This window comes from Rhinatrema bivittatum, chromosome 1 (assembly GCF_901001135.1).
Source record: "Rhinatrema bivittatum chromosome 1, aRhiBiv1.1, whole genome shotgun sequence".
In the NCBI taxonomy this organism is placed as follows: domain Eukaryota; kingdom Metazoa; phylum Chordata; class Amphibia; order Gymnophiona; family Rhinatrematidae; genus Rhinatrema; species Rhinatrema bivittatum.
The window spans coordinates 383,331,543-383,349,455 of NC_042615.1; the positions used below are offsets into that span (position 1 = coordinate 383,331,543).

The 17,913-nt window shown below is 43.6% G+C and overlaps 1 protein-coding gene across 4 annotated transcripts in view; it reads left to right on the forward strand.

Annotated features, from left to right (window-relative positions):
• The first annotated feature begins 1,826 nt into the window (after positions 1-1,826).
• INTS10 (integrator complex subunit 10) overlaps positions 1,827-17,913 on the forward strand; it is a 182,156-nt gene continuing 166,069 nt past the window's right edge. The window contains exons 1-3 of one of the 4 annotated variants that reach the window (XM_029601117.1): positions 1,827-2,071; positions 9,648-9,715; positions 11,137-11,243. In XM_029601117.1, coding sequence (XP_029456977.1) covers positions 1,895-2,071; positions 9,648-9,715; positions 11,137-11,243 — 352 coding nt within the window. In that variant the 5' untranslated portion in view covers positions 1,827-1,894. The remainder of the gene's footprint in view (positions 2,072-9,647; positions 9,716-11,136; positions 11,244-17,913) is intronic. The other 3 variants (XM_029601131.1, XM_029601123.1, XM_029601141.1) reach the window with 3 other exon arrangements.

Genomic DNA, 17,913 nt, shown 5'->3' on the forward strand with positions numbered 1-17,913 from the left:
GGCCCGAAGGCCGTGCAAGGCAAGACAAGACAAGGTAGAAGGCCCGAAGGCCACGCAAGGCAAGACAAGACAAGACAAGGTAGAAGGCCCGAAGGCCACGCAAGGCAAGACAAGACAAGGTAGAAGGCCCGAAGGCCACGCAAGGCAAGACAAGACAAGGTAGAAGGCCCGAAGGCCACGCAAGGCAAGACAAGACAAGGTAGAAGGCCCGAAGGCCACGCAAGGCAAGACAAGACAAGGTAGAAGGCCCGAAGGCCACGCAAGGCAAGGCAAGACAGAAGGCCCGAAGGCCACGCAAGGCAAGGCAAGACAGAAGGCCCGAAGGCCACGCAAGGCAAGGCAAGACAGAAGGCCCGAAGGCCACGCAAGGCAAGGCAAGACAAGGCAAGACAGAAGGCCCGAAGGCCACGCAAGGCAAGGCAAGACAAGGCAAGACAGAAGGCCCGAAGGCCACGCAAGGCAAGGCAAGACAAGGCAAGACAGAAGGCCCGAAGGCCACGCAAGGCAAGGCAAGACAAGGCAAGACAGAAGGCCCGAAGGCCACGCAAGGCAAGGCAAGACAGAAGGCCCGAAGGCCACGCAAGGCAAGGCAAGACAGAAGGCCCGAAGGCCACGCAAGGCAGGGCAAGGCAAGACAAGGTAGAAGGCCCGAAGGCCACGCAAGGCAGGGCAAGGCAAGACAAGGTAGAAGGCCCGAAGGCCACGCAAGGCAGGGCAAGGCAAGGCAAGACAAGGTAGAAGGCCCGAAGGCCACGCAAGGCAAGACAGAAGGCCCAAAGGCAAGGCAAGGTCAAAGGACCACACGCACAGCAAGCAAGGAAGGAAGGCTAGAGCAGGGAGCCCAGGCGAGCTCGATGCCAAAGCACTGAGGGGACTGTCAGGCAGGGTTATAAGGGAAAGCCCAGAACATAGAGAGGAGAAGGGAGATAGACTGGGCCTGTCAGGAGAGCCAGCTCTAGAGGGACCCCTGGTGGTGAGGCGGTTGCACAGCAGCCATAGCCGTAACAGGGGTAGGCCACAGGGGCTTGGGCCTGCCATAATCTGTCCAGAATCGCTGCAGGAGATCCGGGACTGGGTTGGGAAGAGGAAAGCTGCAGGAAAAGGACAGCTAAGATGCATCGGCTATATATATCTTCTGCTTCTATGGCGGTTCTGACGCCTATCTGCTGCTTTGAACCACATGGGCTGCTGTACAGTTGCGTGGTTAAAAGCGGCTGTCGAGCCAGGCAGCAGAGGATGTGGCGAAGGCACCACCACACGCCTCTTCCTATCGCTGATCAGTGAGGAAGGGGGAATACTAGAGTGTCAGAGAAAGTGAGGTGGGGCAGGGGAAGAGAAAAAGCGAGGAGCTGGCAGAGACTAGAAAAGGAGGGACTGGGGAGAGGTGGGTGAGAAAGGGAGGATGTAGGGGAAGACGGGAGAGAGACCGGTGGGAGGTCAGAGGGAAAGAGAGGGGGTGAAGCTTGGTTGACTTGGCCGAAAACCAAAAGGGCATTCTGATCAGCTGCCCCTGAATTGTTACCTGTATTTTTCAGCATTTTTTCCATCTCACTCTTTGCGATGCATATTTAGCAGTCCACAATCATGTTTTGTAAATTGTAATTCTGAGGTTCCCCCAAGTAATAATTTTATATTTCAGATCTGGCAACCCTGGTTCATGCTGTTGTAGCAGACTAGCTGGACGGGAGAAGGCAGGATGAATCGTTCGGCCACCGGCACCTGCAGGGGTTAACTGGGGAGTAGGAGGAGGAAGTGGAAGGAGGGGGCGGAGCTTTCCGAGCCTTTGCTGCCGCTGTTTGGGCCGTCGGGTTTGCCGTATTTTCGTTTGCGTCAGGCGCGTGGATTTCTCGTTGCACTTTTTATTCGGCGCTGAGCGGCGTGGGGGAGGTCGGCGATGTCGGCGCAGGGTGACTGCGAGTTCCTGGTGAAACGGGCCCGGGAGCTGGTGCAGGAGGACCTGTGGGCGGCCAAAGCCTGGCTCATCACCGCCCGCAGCCTCTACCCGGCCGACTTCAACATCCAGGTCAGCGGGGCTGGAGGTGCCGAGCCCTCCCGCCTGCGTCCGTGCGAGGTGGAGCGGGGCTCGTCCGCTCTCTTTTCCTTAGGAGTGGGAGGGAGGTTTGGAGCCCGCGGGGCTTGCGTTGCCTGAGCCGAATCACCCGTGCAAAATCTATTATACATTTTATAATTTTTAATTGCAGGGAGGATGTGAGAAGTTGGATTTAGGGGGTGCAAGACTGTAAGGTTTGCTAGGATGCCTAACATCCTTGTAGTGGAATTAGGCACTAGGGTGTCACACAGCTGCTCAAACATTAGACCTAGATTAAGGGCCTTATTTCAGTGCTCTAGAATATTTACTAATCCTTTACGTGCCACAGGCACTGCTACCTGAAGGGCACCATAAGTGCTGCCAGTGATGTTGCCCTGAGGAGGAGCATCGCAGCGGCCCTGCCGGAATTGCTGGCAGGGCCTGGGGGAGGAGGAGGATTGGCGCAACCTACTCTGCAGGAAGGAATGCAGGACAGAGCTGGGTCAACCCCAAGAAGAAGTCTTTTGGGCTGCAAGAGATGAAAAAGGAGACGGCTGCTGCTGTTTCAAGAAGAGGAGGGGGAAGCTAGTGTGTGTGTGTGTGTGTGAGAGAGAGGACGAGAAAGGGAGCCTATGAGTGTGTGTGAGACGTGTTTATGTCTGAGTGTGGGAGAATGAGAGAGAATGAGTGTATGTGTGAGAGCATGTGTGAAAATGAGAGCATGTTTGTGCATGTGTGTGTGAATGTTGCGTGCATATGTGAGGGAGAGTGTGAGTGAGATCATGTGTGCGTGTGCTTGCGAGATGAGAGAGGAAGAGCGTGTGTGTGTGTGTGTGTGTGTGTGTGTGTGTGTGTGTGTGTGTGTGTGTGTGTGTGTGTGTGCAAGAGAGAGAGCAGAAGAATTATGTGCAACAAACCTTCCTCTCTTCCTGCTAATCCTTGGGAATCTTAGAGCATCTGGAAATCAAAGTTCCCAGGAGTGGAAAGCTGGGGATTTTTAAAAATCCTTATTTGTTTTAATTATTGGGTGTTATTTAATGTGTCTGTTATGACAAATTTTATTGATGTTAAGAAAATATTTTTTAATTATTGGCTGTTCTATTTAATAGCTGTTTTGAATTATATCTTTTCATGTGGTTTTACTACCATTGATGAAATTTATATTTCTTGATTTAGTTTTATGAGGAATGGTAATGTTTACTTTTTTTCTATTGTTGAACTAAATACAGAATCTGGCTTCTTGCGATTTTCAGTTCAGTTTTTGTCTGCACTTTTCCATTCATATTTTATGGTTTGTTTTTTCTGTATTTGGTGAGGGTCTGTCTGTGTTCTGCATGTGTGACCGAGGTGAGGTATTCCACTAGTGATTAGTTTCTGTGGAGAGATCTATAGTAGCATGGCTTGCTCTGTTTTAATAGGGGGTGTTGTAATGTTTGCATTGTTACTTTTTCATAGGTAAGATTGTTGCTGTTTGAGTGCTGGCAGTTAGTGCTGTTTTGATATAGAAAGCTTATTGAATTGTAATTCTTTCTTTTTGTGGCTTTCAGAGGGCCAAGCTCGTGCCCATGCTGTATTACAATAGACCTAATATTGCTGTACAAACATTAGACAGTCTCCTAACTCGTAGTGCATTGTTTTGTGTAATGGACGAGGGTGCAGCTTTTCACTTGTCCATAGGCACCAGATTTCCTGGCTATGGCTCTGTTTGCTGGCCTCTGAAGCACCGATTAAGCTAAAGTACTCTCAGCTCTTCAGTCACTAATATTGTAGATACTGCGGCTCCCATATCAAAAATCTTGAAAGAACTTAGTGGTCTGAGAATTTTGAGAAAAAACTGAAGCAGGAGGAGGAATGCGGATCTCGTGACTTAAGGATGTTTCATCCTCTGGCTGACCAAATGCCATCTTATTTGCGCTGTCGACAACAAGGTATTCACCAGAACAATTCCCTACTAATTGAGAAAGCATTTGGGGAATAGTTCATTGGTGAGAAAGGAGGTACGAGACAACTTAAATTCGGTCTCTCCATTTTCCCATCTACGATTGCACACGAAAAAAAGAATCCAGGACAAACAGTCAAAAACAATGCCTGAAAAAAAGAACTAAGGGCGTGCACACTGGTAGGTGATGTTTGGATTCCTGGAAGGATGATCTCACCAGGGGTGCCCCTTGTCTCCGCTATTATTTGCTATCATAATGGAACCTCTAGCTTAACAAGTCTGAAGGTTGGGTGATATCAGTTATGTTGTGGTCGGATACTGAATTTAAAATTTCTGTTTTTGCTGATAGCATTGTTTTAAGTAAATCTTTTTTTTTTTTTTTATACTCTTCCAATCCTGATGAGAGTTGGTTTTTTTTGGGGGGGGGGGGAGAATTATCGGGTTTTAAAGTTTAATGTAGAAAAATCTGAGATTTTGAACCTAAATCTCCAGATATAGTGGTGGCTGCCCTATCTGGTAAGTTTCTCTTTAAGTAGGCACGTGAGTACATGTCCTATTTGGTGTTCAAATTGGTGCAGAAGACAGTCTCTTGAATTAATTAATTCCCATTGATTTCCAGTCTGTCTAGTGAGCTTGACCTTAGGTCTCAATTCAACTTGTCCTGGTTTAGCTGCTTTGCAGCACTTAAGTTGTCTTTCCTACCAGAGTTATGTTTTCCTTTTCAAATGCTTCTTATTTCGAATCCTAACAACTTTAAAACAGGTTAAAAAAAATCTGGTTCTTTTGGAACCTTTTGACCCTCTTGAGTGTCTCAGGCAGTTTTATATCAGAAAAGTAATTTGGGTGGGTTATTAATAGTATGCTGTGGCCCAACTTTGTGCTTTGTATATGTGGCAGAGTATTACATTAAATGATGGGTCCAGCTGGAGCAAATATTAGTAGGGAGCATACTGTTAAACATTTGTTTTTGGCTATCAAGATCTTTTTGGAATCTTTGTTTTATGGATAATCCTTTTCTTATTGATCCTTAAACTCTAGGCAATGTATAGGTTTACTTTGACTGGTAATAGGGATTATTCTCTCCCACTCTGAGGGAGTTTTATAGGAAACTCCCTCAGACTACCTTTATTCCTCCACCTCTGAGCTTGCTTTTTTTCTTCCCATGGGTACAAAGTGCACACTTTGCTATTCCCTGTGCAATCATTTACCTGGGAAAGGATGGGCAATTTTCAGACAGCTTACTCAGAGCCCTGGTGGAAGAAGGATAACCAATGGGACAGTGCTATATTAGGGTACAAATTATACTGCAGTGATATGGAGGATCAGCTTGGTGGGGGTGTAGCACTTTATGTCTTGGGGGGGGGGGGGGTATAGAGTCCAACAGGATAAAGATCATACAATAGACTAAATGCTCAGTAGAATCTATATGGGTAGAAATTCCATGTGACTTGCGTAAGAGTATAGTGATAGGAGTATACTATTGTCCACCTGGACAAAATGATCAGACAGATGATGAAATGCTAAGAGTGCGCAGGGAAGCTAAACAGTTTAGCAGTGCAGTAATAATGGGAGATTTCAATTACCTCAATATTGACTGAGTAAATGTAACATCAGGACATGCTAGAGACATAAAATTCCTGGATGGAATAAATGACTGCTTCATGGAGCAATTGGTTCAGGAACCAAAGAAAGAGGGAGCCATTTTAGATTTAATTCTTAGTGGAATGCAGGATTTGGTGAGAGAGGTAACGGTGGTGGGGCCACTTGGCAATAGTGATTATAACATGATCACATTTGAATTAATGACTGGAAGGGGGACAATGTAAACCTACAGCTCTAAAATTAAATTTTCAAAAGGGAAACTTTGATAAAATGAGGAAAATAAAAACTGAAAGGTGCAGCTGGAAAGGTTAAGTGTACCACAGGCATCAACATTGTTTAAAAATACAATCTTAGAAGTGAAGTCCAGATGTATTCCATGCATTAAGAAAGGTGGGAGGAAGGCAAAACGATTACCGGCATGGTTAAAAAGTGAGGTGAAAGAGGCTAGCCAAAACAACATCCTTCAAAAATTGGAAGAAGGATCCATCTGAAGAAAATAGGATAAACATAAGCATTGCCGAGTTAAGTGTAAAACAATGATAAGACAGGCTAATAGAGAATTTGAAATGAAGTTGGCTGTAGAGGCAAAAACTCATAATAAAAACTGTTTCAAATATATCCGAAGCAAGAAACCTGTGAGGGAGTCGGTTGGACAGTTAGATGATAGAGGGGTTAAAGGGGCTCTTAGGGGAAGATAAGGCCATTGCAGAAAGACTAAATGAATTCTTTGCTTCTGTGTTTACTAATGAGGATGTTGGGGAGATTCCGGTTCCAGAGATGGTTTTCAAGGGTGATGATTCAGATGAACTGAACCAAATCATAGTGAACCTGGAAGATGTAGTAGGCCAGATTGACAAGCTAAAGAGTAACAAATCACTTTGGCTGGATGGTATGCACCCCAGGGTTCTGAAGGAACTAAAAAAAAAATGAAATTTCAGACCTATTAGTTAAAATTTGTAACCTGTCATTAAAATCATCCATTGTACCTAAAGACTGGAGGGTGGCCAGTGCAACCCCGATATGTAAAAAGGGATCCAGGGGTGATCCAGGAAACTATAATCCACAGAGCATATAGAAAGACATGGTTGAATGGAACACAGTCAGCATTGCCTCACAAATCTGCTTTATTTTTTGAAGGGGTTAATAAACGTGGATAAAGGTGAGCCGGTAGATATAGTGTATTTAGATTTTCAGAAGGCGTTTGGTGGAAACTGTCATAATGCCTCTGTAACGCTCCATGGTGAGACTGCACCTTGAGTACTCTGTACAGTTCTGGTCGCCATATCTCAAAAAAAGATATAGTTGCGATGGAGAAAGCACAGAGAAAGGGCGACCAAAATGATAAAGGGGATGGAACAGCTCCCCTTTGAGGAAAGGCTAAAGAGGTTAGGGCTGTTCAGCTTGCAGAAGAGATGGCTGAGGGAGGATATGATAGAGGTCTTTAAAATCATGAGAGGTCTAGAACAGGTAAGTGTGAATTGGTTATTTACTCTTTCAGATAATAGGACTAGGGGCACTCCATGAAGTTAGCAAGTAACACATTTAAAAACTAATCGGAGAAAATTCTTTTTCACTCAACGCACAATAAAGCTCTGGAATTTGTTGCCAGGGGATATGGTTAGTGCAGTTAGTGTAGCTGGGTTTAAACAAGGTTTGGATAAGTTCTTGGAGGAGAAACCCATTAACTGCTATTAATCAGGTTGACTTAGAGAATAGCTACTGCTATTACTATCATCAGTTGCATGGGATCTGCTTAGTGTTTGGGTACTTGCCAGGTTCTTATGGCCTGGATGGCCACTGTTGGAAACAGGGTGCTGGGCTTGATGGACCCTTGGTCTAACCCAATATCGCAATTTCTTATGTTCTTAATGGCTTTTGAAACTTGTTCTCTAAATGAGGATTGAAGTTTCAAGTGATGACAGCCTGGTTGTTTTCAGAAGCAGTGAGCCCAAAAATAATTGTAGCAGAGAATTTGCTCTTGCCATTCATTCATTATTTATTTTATTTAAAAACTTTTCTATACAGTCGCTAAGTTATATACCATCGCAACGGTTTACATGTAGGCACATATTTAATGTAGGTAAAAGTGTACTATAGTACATTCTAACAGGTGCCATCAAAGGTTCGGTTACAATACAATACAATACAATATATCATTAAACATAGACATTAGAAAAGCTGTTTCCACTGTTTGTGTGGTATCTATCATTCATGAGCAATATTAACAAAATTTACTCCTGGGGGAATTTTACACAACTGTGCAATACAGAATTTGACCCATGAGCAGACAAAAAACAGAATATGGGAGGAGGAGCTGGAGCCAGTGCTGCTGCTGTCGTCTTCCTGCATGCGTAGCTCTGTGTGAGAAGCGTGGTGTCCAAATTCCCATGCTGTTCTTGCGAGATTGAGAACAGCATGAGAGTTCAGGCACTGCCCCTCACTCTGAAAGCCACGAGGTTCAGGAAAACTGCTGTGCTTTGGTCATTGGGAGAGGCAGTGAGAGAGACTAGGGGAGGAGAGAGAGAGGGTCTGAGACAGTGCAGGGAGAAGGGACCTGTTGGGGTGGGGAGATAAGCTAGTTGAGGGATATGAGCTGGGGAGAGGAAGCGGGTATTGGAGGGGACAAGCTGAGGGAGGAGGGGGAGAATGTTGGTAGAGATGAGCTAGGGAGAGAGTGTTGGGAAGAGTTGAGGAAATAGGGGAAGAGAGTATTGGAAGTGATGAACTGGGGGTGGGGGAGGAGGTGAGTATTGGGATGAGCAGGGGGAGGTCATATGGGGTCAGAAAACCTTCAGCTAATGTCATAAATGCCCCCAATGGCAGTGTTCTTCAGGCACCAGAAGCAGCAGCATTAATAGTGGAAGGCAGCATGGGACCTGTGAACCAGCATACACTCACAGACCCTGTAGTGGCCCCGCTTTGCTTGAGTTTCTTTATTAATAGAAAGCTTTGTGAGGAAGAACTGGGGCTGCTGCAGGGCCTGTGAGCTTGCACTGGCTTGTAGGCCCCATGCTGACTTTCATTACTAATAGTGCTACCACTTGCACATCAATCAGGCTTGCGACCAACCACGAGGGGAAGGGAGGACTGAGTGCACAGGCCCGTGAAGTTTGCTACTGTTCCTTTCTCCTCACCTACCACTGAAACTACCCAAGAAAAAATATTGCCCTTGTCAACAACTTGTTCTCTCTTCCCACGAGATGTCATCCACCTTGGCCTTGGGGCTCAAATAAAAATGTTGCCACTGATGACCCTGGTTGGGGAATATTTGGAGAAGTTGCTATTGGAAGGAAAGGACTGGATGCAGGAGTTTGAGGATTGAATCAGCTAGAGAGGAATTGCCTGTGAAGAGTGACAGAGGGATAATGAAAGAAGATTTAACTAGGGGATGAGAGAAGGGTTGGCTGTGAGGTATGCAGTTTGGGAGTTGTAAGAAGGGCTTGGGGATGAGAGAGGATCAGCAGGAAAGGGTGAGGAGCTGGGGGGGATGTAAGAGGGATCAGCTGAAGGGGAAGAGGTGGGGGGGGGGGGTCTGCTGGAGGAGGTGGAGCTTGAGGGGAGAGTGTGAGAGTGGAGTGATTGTTGAAGGGGACTGCATCCCTGTTAATTTGTTTTGGTTGTCCTCTGGGGTCATGTGAATTTTCAAATATCAAAATTGGGCTCACAGTGACTAAATCTTTGGGAAGCCCTGGTTTAGAGGGAGTGACTGCTGCCTTATGGTGAGGGCTTCTGGATTTAAGGGATTTTCATTTGGCCAACTGCAGAATCCAAGAGGAGTTGCAGGCAGCGCAAATTCTTTTTACTGTTGACATTTGTAGGTGCAACCACAGACATCACTGTATTGGCAGCTGTAAGAAGTCGCCACTGCCTACAGCTCTGAGCTCCCTTTAGACTCTGGATTGTTAAAGTAAAATCCCCAAAAATCAGAAGCCCCAGATATGGTGCAGTATTAACACATACTATTATTATTATTATTAATTCATTTATTTTTGAGTGTGTTAAGATAATTTAAGGTGATTTCTCTCAAAAGCTGGGGAGTTTGTGAATTAGGAGTTAATGTGTTCTTTTCTATTTCAGTATGAAATGTACACTATTGAAAGAAACGCTGAGCGGACAGCATCAGCAGGCAGGCTGTTGTATGATATGTAAGTATGAGAGATGACTTATTTATTTTTATTTATTTAAAATCTTTTCTATACCATCGCTAAGTAAATACCATCGCAATGGTTTACATGTTGGCACATAAATTAAGGTGATTGAGTGCGTACTATAGTACATTCTAACAGGTGCCGCAAAAGGTTCAGTTACAAATATATCAAAAGAACTAGCAATCCATTTGAAAAGTGAAGTAGGTCATGCCCAGGTGTGCCTTTACAGTACTAATCACTGGTAAAATTCTTATTCTCTGTATTTTACAATTATGTTTGTGGTGAATATAGCATTGCACATTCTGAGAGTAGTGCAGTGTGTTGGTGCTCTTCTGCCTATTCCTGTATTTTTTTTTTTCTATTCTCCGGTCTCTTTATAGTATGCTTGTTTAAAAAGCCATGTTTTTAAACTTTTCTTAAAGGTTTTGAGATCGTTTTGTAATCTGATCTCTACATAGCTTCCCTTCCAAGTTATGTTGTAGAGTTTGAGGCTGCCAGTCTTTTTTTACCTTTGCTATACAGACAAAGTAGAAGGGTAAAATAAATAAGGTGGTGGTCGCACTTCTTCAAAAGTGGCTTAGCTGGGACCAGCCTTGTGGCATGGGCCATGGGGGTTGTGGTGCGATAGACTTTGTTTCAAGTCTTGCTATCCATCAGGACTAGCTGGGGTTGTCATGCCAGAGAGGTGAGGTGTCCGATCTCTAGGAGGGAGGAAAGATGACTGTTGCTACTCTGGCATCTCCTGCCAACCATAAAGCAGTACTGACATATCTGAGCATAGTATCTGTGGCGGGGATTCATAAACTAGGGAGAAAAGCAGGAGGAAGGGGATTAAACAATGAATGAGCTCTTATAAGACAAACTTTCCCAAACATGTATCTACAATGGCTGTGCATAAGCTATATTTGCATATAATGGAGACTTGGTATTTGCAAATATATCTTATTGATATGCATTGTAGATTTTTTGAAAACCCAACTGGCTTGTAGGGTCAGTAGGATAGGTCTGGGAAGCTATGGTATAGGACATGAGCAGGGAAAATGGGCATTAAAGTCTGATAGGTAACCTTGACAGCAGACGCTGAAACAGGACAGACAGACATATTTAAAATATTCTCAGTCCTTCAATTTAACAAGTCATTTTGTTCTATAATTTTGTCTTCTGTCCCAGCATCTTCCTGGAAGTGCATGGAAGAATTTATGTATTCTCCTGATATCTAATCTCAGTGTTTTATTCTCCTTTAAATCTCCTTTACATAAGATTTGCTATACTGTGTCAGACCAAGGGTCCATCAAGCTACTTTAAAGCAAATGAGGTAGCTGGGGGGGATCTTGTCCCCACCTTTAAGGAGTCACAAAATGGGCTGATTTTCTGTTCTTAGTTAAAATTCTGTTTTTTTTATGCCTGACACTTTGTAGGTTTGTGAATTTTCCAGACCAGCCAGTGGTATGGCGGGAGATCAGTGTTATTACATCAGCCCTCAGGAATGACTCACAGGACAACAAACAGACTCAGTTTTTAAGAGGTAGGAATTATCTCTGATAAAAGAAAGATGTGCTGCTGCCTGATGGACTGGTGATATGCAGTAAAAACCTCATAAAACTCTGAATTGGCCCCTGAATATTTTCCCTGAATATTTTCTGAATTGGCAACAGACATTGTTGGCACAGTTATGTAGCTTGCATTGGTGAATACATCTGGTTTTAAATAGTTGGTGGAGTGACTTTGCAATGGTGATACATGTATTACATTGTTTTAGGAACAGATAGGAAAAAGATTCTGAGGAACAGAAATCTTACTGCCCTCAAGGGGAATCCCTAGAACTCCAGACCAGCAAATCATCCAGAACACTTGCTGGGGCATTTTAGAATTCCTGGTCCTGAATTCCAAACTTCTGGAGAATCTGCAAAAAAAAAAAAAAAATAGAGGGAGAGTGGATGCCCTTCAAGGGGTTTTGCTTAAACAAATAGTAATGGAATCCAGGAGGGAGAGAGTGATACCTGACCTAATACTTACTAATGGAGATAATGTCTCTAATGTCCGGACAGGTGCCCACCTGAGCACCAGCGATTATTATATGGTATGGTTTGATATCACAAATAAGATAACAGAGAAGTCACACGAAGATCTGAGTTTTGAATTTCAAAAATTTGGACAAAATGGGGATGTACCTGTAAGAAGAACTAGAAGACTGGGAGAAAATAGGCGAGGTGGAACAGTGGGCCAAATTAAAAGGAGCAATTACAAAGGCAACAAATGTTAGAAAAGTAAACAAAAGTATGAGGAAAAAGAAAACAATTCTTCTCCATCTGACAATGCTGATGAATGCTTTGGACTGGAAGGTGGGATGCTGCTGCTCTGAATAAAGTATAGAAATGTTACTCTTACCTGAGATGTGCTGATAGCCCACTACAGTGTACACCCTTGAGAGCCTTGCTGTGATTACAAAATAAACTTTTGTTAAATTATTGCATATTTTCTTAAAAATATGGGTTAAATATCCTCATAAAAAAATGAGAAACATAAATACATAAATTCCATCTAGAATCTAAAGAATTGTGGCGCTCAAGTATTTCGTAGTTCTGTGTGCACAAGTTGATTCAATTTTAGAAATCGTATGTCAGTATTTCTTCTAGTTTTTAAAGCATGAATTAAGAATCGGGTGCTCTACATATACCTTAGAAGAAACCCTGGCTTCTTGTGAGGCAGATATTCTCTAATTTGTAAGAAACACTGATCTCCCTCCAAACAGCCCAAGTATGCTTTCTTAGAGCCATATCATAATCAACGGGAGGACCCACCCCAGCACGCTGTTAGCTCAGCAGGCAGGAAAACCCTGCATTGTGGGAATGTGGGCTGAGGAATAAGTATGCGCTCCGCTCCCAGGCCCTGTGGTGGCCTTGCTCCATCCGGGCTTCCGTGTATGAGGAGAGGGGCCTGGGAGGAGAGGCATGCCATCTCTGTCATCACTCCGTGCTTCAACTCTTCATGTTATTGCTGCTGCCACCGGTCCTATTATCAGTTGGAGTGGCCAGTAGACAGCAATGGCAACTGGGAGGGGTGATAGAGGCCAGTGGTAGGAGGGACCCAGCAGTCTGAGGAAGGCCAGTTTCTATTGTGTGTTGTTTTTTTTTTGTTATAACTGAAATTGTTGATTTCTTAATGGTAGTGGTGGTGGAGTTTTAATTAACTGGAAATCAGAAGCCCTAATTATAACTTAATGAAATCTACATTTAATCCTCCTTCCTCCTCCCTCTGGTTCCTTGCTACTTCTGTTGCTGCTGTCCTGAGTCCCAATTTCCTTTGTCATGATCAGGGACTCTATTTATTTAAATTTTAAATATTCCATTGAGTTAGGCCAGAAACATCTTCCACATGTTTCTGGCCTAACTCAATGGAATATTTTAGCTAAAGTAGGTGGAAACAGTGGAGCTCCTGGCCCATATTATTTCATTTATGGGCATATGTGCTCTGGGCCCTTAATGTTTGGTGTTCTCCACTCTTGTCACAGGATTTGCAAAATTAATCTTCTGCCTGCTTTAGCTGGGAGGGGTTAGAATTTGAAAAACTTCCAGTTTTGCTCCATATAGAACTAAGTCTACAAAGCTTTAGGTGATATCTTTTTATTGGATTAACTCATTATATCTGTGACTAGCCTTTGAGAGCTTATCTTAGCTTTTGTGTTGATGCAATAAAAAGGTATTGACTTAACAGGTATAGGCAACTCTGGTTGATGAGTGCCGCAAACAGGTTAAGTTTTCAGCATACCCACAATGAATATGTATGAAGAATATTTTCATGCACTGCCTCTATTGTGGACTGGAGTTTCCTACCCTGACCTACAACCACTGTTCCCTCTAAGCTCTTTTGCCATGTGTGCACAAAGGTCATGAAATGTGCACACACGGCAAAACATAGTGCACACAAGAAATCCCAATATTTGCATTATACTGGCTCATGGTGCACAAATTTGAATTCTGTTTATAAAAAGTTGCACAAAACATTTTTGTGCATGTAGCATATCAAAAATTAGAGGGAACATTACCTACAACTTATTTGTTTGACCTATATTTCTGCATATTCATGTGGATTAACATGGCAGCCACAATATTTTGCTGAAGTTTTGCTCGGTTTCCCTTTCTATAGTTTTGACATGCCTCATACATGGGTTTGAGAGACCATCACCTGCTGTTTCAGTACCCTTTCAATCTGAGAACCAAGGGAAAAGGGTAGGGGATTTAAGTGTGTGTTTGTTTTGGTGCCCCGAGATCGGCACCAGCGGATGCCCAGCACCCAAGGAGACAACGGAAGACTGAAGAGGGGCAGAGAGTGCCGCAAAAAAAACCACAGCAACCTGGCATCCTTGGCCGGGAGGCCTGCCCCCCCGGTGACATCATCCGGAGGCGCCGGAGGACCCACCTCACAGAAAGGCGTGCTCCCCAGGCTTCGCACGCCAAAGGAGCGCAACAAAGGGGCGCACCCCTTTGTGCACCCCTTCGTGCAAACTGTAGTGCACGCCACAAGAAATGGCAAACGCTCAAATCCCACAGAAAAGATCAAAGCATGGATAACCCACAGAAGGAAACAAGAAAAAAACCCAAAAACTGTAAGTACCAACAAACAAACATCACTCACATCAACACTAAGACCTACAGCAGTTACATAGCACTATCATGACTTCTATTCAACACACAACCCATAGTAAAGAAAATACCTGTCATCTCCGACCTACTTGATGATCACAACCAGATTTCATAGCCATCACGGAAACATGAATAAGAAACACTGACCCAGTCTTAATCAACCAAATCAACAACCCCATATACAGAACATTTTCAATCCCCCGACCAAAAAAGAAAGGAGGTCTAAGCTAATCATAAAAAAAAACCACAACCTACAAATGAAACTACTCTCAACCAACACCCTCCCACCACTGGAAATCGCACTATTCGACTCACCCCTACTGTCTGGTATATTGTCCCCCCCAACTCACTGGATCGAAACTGCTCACCACTAATAGAATTCTTCTTGTCCAAACTATCTATCAATAAACCCATCATCATCTTAGGAGACTTTAACATACACGTTGACACAATCCCCCACATGTAATGCAATAACAGACGCCCTATGAACCCTAGGACTAAGTCAAATCATCAAAGGCACAAAGCGGGTCACACACTAGACCTCATCTTTGTCAATACTGACACATGGGCTAATTACCACACAAACATTACTAATGTCCCCTGGTCGGACCACTCTCTAATCTACGCCAACATGTCTTCCAACTGTAAACTTACAACAGAAAAAAGCCCACCGAGATCCTTCTCCTACCGACCACCCTTCAATATAGAGACTCTTCAAGACAATCTACAAAGAGAACTAACAAACATAGACCTAACTAACGCAGAAAACGCCACCTCATCATGGCTCAACATCACTAAAACAAGAGCAGACAAGATAAACCCCATAATAAAGAAAACAATAAAAAACCCAAAACACCAGAACCAATGGTACCATGACAACATCAGATCAGCCAAACGTGAACTCTGGAAAAAAGAAAAAACCTGGAGGAACAACAAAACACCTACACCACTGAACACCTACTGGTCACACTTAGCATACTACAAAAAACTTATCCACAACGCAGAAAAAGACTTCTACTCAAAAAAAGAAAATAAAAAAATTCCAACACAACCCAAGAATGCTCTTCAATATCGTACATGGCCTAACCAAATCCTCCAATGACCAGACATCACCAACCTCTCAAGCAACAACTTTGCAGACTTCTATAACGAAAAAATCAAAAACCTCATAAACAACAACCTCAACAACACGCAAGACTCGAAAATACAAATCAATCTAACACCAAGCTGGCCCAACTTTGACCCAGCATAATCACTGGAAATCCAAAATATCATCAAGAAAATGAACCCAGCTAAGCACCCGATCAATAGTAGACCCATACAGATGATCAAAGCCATCGAGTCATCAATAACCAAAACATTGACCAACATCGTGAACCTATCCCTCACAGAAGGAAACTACCCCGACTGCCTAAAATCTGCAATTATCAAACCCATACTGAAAAAAGACCAACCTTGATCCAGAAAACCCACTAAACTACTGACCCATATCAAACCTACCATTCATTATTTATTTATTTAACAGTTTTATATACCGAAATTCTTGTAAGGGTTTACAAATCAGTTCGGTTTACATTGAACAGAAACAGTGCTTCGGTAAATGAAAGCAATTACATAGAACATTAACAGAGCTTCAAATGTGAACAATTACAAAGAACTAATAATAAAATCTTATTAACCAACAAACAAGCAGAACAACATTTAACATTTGTACAGAAAACAGTGGTCCCAGAGAGAGTAAATATAATACATCCGTGTCGCAGAGGCTAGGCTTAGGTCTTGAACTAAGAAACAGAAAACTAGGGGTTGACGCTAAGGTATTGCACCAAATTGAAATCATGGAACAGAGGAGCATATAAGGGTGTCACTGTACAATATAATAAACGGCTAGTGAGGTGAGGATTAGGTATGTGAACCGTAGTGAAGGCAACAGGAGCTAAGTAGAGGGGCAAAATCTGGACATGAAATTTTTTCATTGCCAAAATTATTGAAAAAATCGTCCACTCCCAACTCGGTGATCACTTGGAAAGGAACAACATCCTACTTCCCATGCTATTCGGCTTCAGGAAACAACTAAACACTGAATCACTACTCCTCTCACTTAATGACACCGTGCTCAAAGGATTTGACAATGGCCACAGCTACCTTCTAGTCCTACTAGACCTATCAGTAGCCTTTGACACGGTAAACTATTCAATACTGATTGACCGCCTTTCCGAAATCGGTATAAATGAAAAAACCCTACAATGGTTCTCATCCTATCTATCTCAAAGGACCTACCAGGTAATCAATCAACGACACCCTCTCAAAGAAAATAAACCTTGACACTGGAGTTCCCGAAGGCTCCGCCTATCGGCAACACTCTTCAACATTATCTTCTCCCGATATGCCACTTCCTCTCAAACCTTAAACTGACTCACTTCTTATATGCTGATGACATCCACATACTTATCCCAATACAAAACTCTCTGGAAGACACCTACAAAAAAAACAGCCAATTACCTCACCAAAATAAGTAACTACTAACCAACATAAGACTTATCATAAACATTGATAAGACAGAAATAATCATGCTGGATAGAACAACCCTACGCACATACCACCACTCAACATAATGAATCAAAATACAACAGTCCCCCCTGTCACCCATGCCCGCAACCTAGGAGTCATAATTGACAAAGAACTATCCTTCAAGAATCACATCTCTGCAAAAATCAAAGACGGATATCACAAACTCCTAACCATACGACACCTAATCCTTTCCCCCAACGACTTCAGAACAGTCCTCCAACTACTCATCTTCTCCAACCTGGATTATTGCATCTCCCTTCTATTCAACATACCTCTCACTACCATCCGACCTCTACAAATCCTTCAAAATACAGCCGCCAGAATACTCACAGGAACGAAAAAATACGATCACATTACTCCAACTCTCATCTCACTACACTGGCTCCCAATAAAATACAGGATTGACTACAAAATACTATCCATAATACACAAAATAATATATGAAAAACAAACAAATTGGCTAAGTGCATCCATAAAACTCCACTCACCATGGCCACTACTGGGCAGGATCATCCGCAAGATAGAGCACCACAGGGGGCTAGTACTTGTAGTGGCCCCAGACTGGCCAAGAAGGTCATGGTATGCAGACATGTGAAGAATTCTTGCGGGGAACTCTCTGTGCCTACCTCCACACAGGGACCTTCTCCGGCAAGGACCGATGCTCCATGAAGACCCGACTCGATTCTCTCTTACGGTCTGGCCATTGAGAGGACTCGACTGAAGAAGAGCGGATACTCTAAGGCAGTGATTGACACCTTGCTCTGAGCACGCAAGTTTTCCACGTCTCTAGCTTACATACAAATATAGAGAATATTCGAAGCCTGGTGTGAGGACCGCGAGATCCTTCCGCAGATGGTCAAAATCCCCATGATCCTGGAATTTCTGCAGGACGGCTTGATGAAGGGGTTGTGTCTCAACTCTCTCAAGGTTCAGATGGCCGCGCTGGACTGCTTCAGAGCCAAAGTGGATGACATCAGTCTA